General features: G+C 30.3%; 1 protein-coding gene across 1 annotated transcript; it reads left to right on the top strand.

The window, feature by feature from the left end:
- Positions 1–255: 255 nt before the first annotated feature.
- LOC127083248 (protein RGF1 INDUCIBLE TRANSCRIPTION FACTOR 1-like) lies at positions 256–1,693 on the top strand. Its single transcript, XM_051023540.1, has 4 exons — positions 256–310; positions 392–571; positions 719–949; positions 1,334–1,693. The coding sequence occupies exons 1-4, from the start codon at positions 308–310 to the stop codon at positions 1,670–1,672; spliced, it is 753 nt and encodes a 250-aa protein (XP_050879497.1). The 5' UTR covers positions 256–307; the 3' UTR covers positions 1,673–1,693.
- The last annotated feature ends 1,876 nt before the right edge of the window (positions 1,694–3,569 follow it).

The raw sequence follows: 3,569 nt of genomic DNA, 5'->3' as shown, positions 1-3,569 counted from the left end.
ACTTCTAAAATTGATTTTTCAAATGATATTCTAAACTTAAAATATAGATCTTCAATTTTTAATCCAACGATCATAATTTGTTTAATTATCATAATTTATGTGTCCACATGACTCTTACACTAGGGAATCCAAATTTCCATAATTCTTTTAACATAAACACTTTATGTGATATGCCTCTAGAATCCTTGTCACTATATAAACTCCCCCTTTATCAATTTCATATCACCAATTTTACTAAAATATTTCATACTTGTGTCTCATTCGTGAACTCTTGTCTAAAGATCAACTTTCAACAACGACAATCATAATGGTAATGTATACACATTTCAATTATAATACTAAATTTAATTCTTTGTATTATATTCTTATAATAAACCGTGTTTGATTTTAGGATATGATGTATGTTCCCTGGTTGGAAAAGTTGCTATCAATCACTACATTTTTCAGAGTATGTGATGTCCACTTAAGCAAGGTGAAAAATGAGTGTAACATGTTTTGCATCGATTGCATTGACAATCCATATTGTGGATCTTGCATAACATCTCATCACAATGATCACCGTGTAATCCAAGTGAGTTTTATTTAATTTGATAGTGAGATCTATGTATTTTTCTGTTAAATAATTTTGGCTTCATTTTTTTTTTCATATTTAAGAATCTTTATCACTCTTTTTACTAACATTAAGTTTTGAACTTTGATGCTTGAAATTTTAAATTAGATAAGAAGATCATCTTATAATGAAGCAGTTAAGACCAGTGATATTTATAAACTCGTGGACATCCTTGGAATTCAAACCTATATGGTTAATAGTCGTGCAGTCGTATTCATAAACAAGAGAGAATTTGGTCAACTGAAGAGGAACAAAATTGGTTACATGAGTCACTCTCTTTGCAAGATATGCAAAAGAAGTCTCATAGACCCTACTTACTTTTGCTCATTGGCATGTAAGGTAAATCGTTGATCTTTGTCTCATTTTTTTTTATAATATTGTCATGATATTTTACTTTGACATTTGATAAAAAAAGATTATATATTAAATTTTTTTATTAAAATGTCTTATATGAATTTAATTTTCTAAATTTTAATGAGTTTGTGATTGAAATTTTTTTAACGAGTTAAATAATACTTTTTCTAGTTGTTTATTTATTTGATTTTCAAAAAAAAAATCAAATAGAGAGAATATAATTAAAATGAGATAAAATTGAATGTAAATTGAAATAAAATTATAATATTGTTAAGTTATTTTTTATATCTTATATCTCTATTTCTTTCATTTCTATTATATTTTAATGAATAATTAATTTATTGTTACATTGTGTGTATATGATATAAGTTTGAATCGATAAAAAAGGACGGTGGCTTTTTCATAAGCGCAAAAGATATGGAGGAAATGAAAAGATTATTAGAGAAATCAATCAAGGAAACCCCACAAAATGAAAAGTCAAACAAATCAAGGAAACAATATCTGAAACGAAAATTAGAAGAAGCAGGAATTGACGAAGAACATGATAAAGAGGAGGAAGAGAAAGAATTAGAGGAAGAAAATAAAAAAGAGGTTAAAGAAGAAGATCACAACAAAGAAAGTGTGGTTCCGATCAATCCTCCATCGGCTTCAAAACGCAAGCCAAATTCAAGAAGAAAGGGAATACCTCACAGGGCACCCTTTTTTTAAGGTTATTAATCAGGGAATAGAAAGAAATTTAAAGAATATCATATGTTATAGATTTGTACCTCTCATGATAATAAATCTCTTTCGAACATTGAATTTCGACCATTAGTTTTTTTTATATAATATTTATATTCATTAAACCAGTCTTAAAACATGAGTAATTTTGAAAAAAAAACAACAAATAAATGTTTTCACCAAAATTACTTGTTTATATATAACCTACATAATATATTTTAATATTTTCTCTCTATACAAAGTTATAAAAAAAAGAGATTTAAACTTCCTTTAAAAAAAATAAAAAATCATTTATATTTAATAAAAAAAATTAAACTTCTATCAGTATAATTGTATTGGCCATTGTAATGAGATAACTTACCAAACCTAAAAGAAGAAATACAAGGCTCATCGTGGATGGGCGTATACCATAGGTCTCTTGAAGGAATGTTGGATGAGTACCAGCGTAGCGCTTAGATCGCCTATGAATTATCCTAAGGTGCCTAGACTGGGCTTGGGCTATCTAATATGATTTTCACATGTCCAATGAAGGTCGGTAATGATGTGGTCTTATACACCAATATAATAGACGATTCAGTCAATGAGGAAAACCACGCCTCCTATGATTATAGGAGAATAATAGTTCCCACATATTGCACACCCTTGAAGGAAGTGGGAGAATAACAACTATTCGGTCCAAGGATCCAGAATCAAGGGGTCTCTATAAATACATCAACTTTAGGGTTGAAAGGGGATGATTCATCATTACTTATATAAAACTCACAGATACAGAGCTTATCACCACTCTGCATAAGCTAGTTCTAAACATCATCAATAACCCTAAACATCACATACAACTCTCCAAATACATGGCTACCCTTATTGTATGATTTAGCAAGTAGAATTGACGCCAACCGTGGCCCCCTGGTAAAATATACTTGGTCCACCTTTCTTATTTGATGATCAACTTACTTCCCACCTTTTAAACCCCATATAAATATGATGAACATGTTAGCAACAACCTCAACTGACAGTAACTCCGAGGACGACGATCAAGATGCCATAACATAGATGCTTTATATTATGGATGACCTACATCACCATAATAAGGTTTTGGAGAGCAATGCCCTTAACATCCAACAGTGTTAGCAGGAGGCCGACCCCACTAAGGAGATAGAGGTTCTGGACCCCAACCTTTTTCTAAAAAAATATGGCGAACCCCCGACCAGAAAGTTTAAATCCATCACCACTTGAAAAATTTGATGAACCTAGCAATCCCTAGGAACACGTTATCTCCATATAAACACAAAAGGTGATTTTAATATCCCACATTCTCTTAAATATTTTATACCTTGTCAGTTGAGACAAATTGAGTTCCTAAATGATTAATTCTTTGTCAGTTGGGACGAATAAGATGATTAGTGAACTCATATGAGTCTAATTATTATTCAATTCCACTAACCTTTATTAATTGGGAAAAAGAATATTTTTTGTAACATTAATGAATGGTCAATTTGTTAGATATGTTTATAACCTTATTATTTCTATCGATATAGAAATCAATAACATAACTCTAAAATAACCCATATGAGTTGATACTCATATTAGAATTTAACTAGAGAATAAAAGCGGAAGCGTACCTGAGTTTGCTGTTGTGATTCACTAAAGATTTGCGGATATTTGACCTTCCAATTTATAGAGTTTCCTTATGGCTCCTTAAATCTCCTCTGATGGGGATGAAGATCGAATTTTTCTAATGAGCCATTTTCACGTTGTCCACAAATGCGAACCATAAATCTCATATTTCATGACATTTATGATTTTAACCACATACCTAATATTAATTAGACCACTAAAGTTTTGGCTAATTAAATAATGGCCCTAACACATGCAATATTATATTTGT

The sequence above is a fragment of the Lathyrus oleraceus genome, chromosome 5, assembly GCF_024323335.1.
Source record: "Lathyrus oleraceus cultivar Zhongwan6 chromosome 5, CAAS_Psat_ZW6_1.0, whole genome shotgun sequence".
Lineage (NCBI taxonomy): Eukaryota > Viridiplantae > Streptophyta > Magnoliopsida > Fabales > Fabaceae > Lathyrus > Lathyrus oleraceus.
The sequence above is the reverse complement of the archived record's forward strand: the minus strand, read 5'-3'. Positions and strand labels throughout refer to the sequence as shown.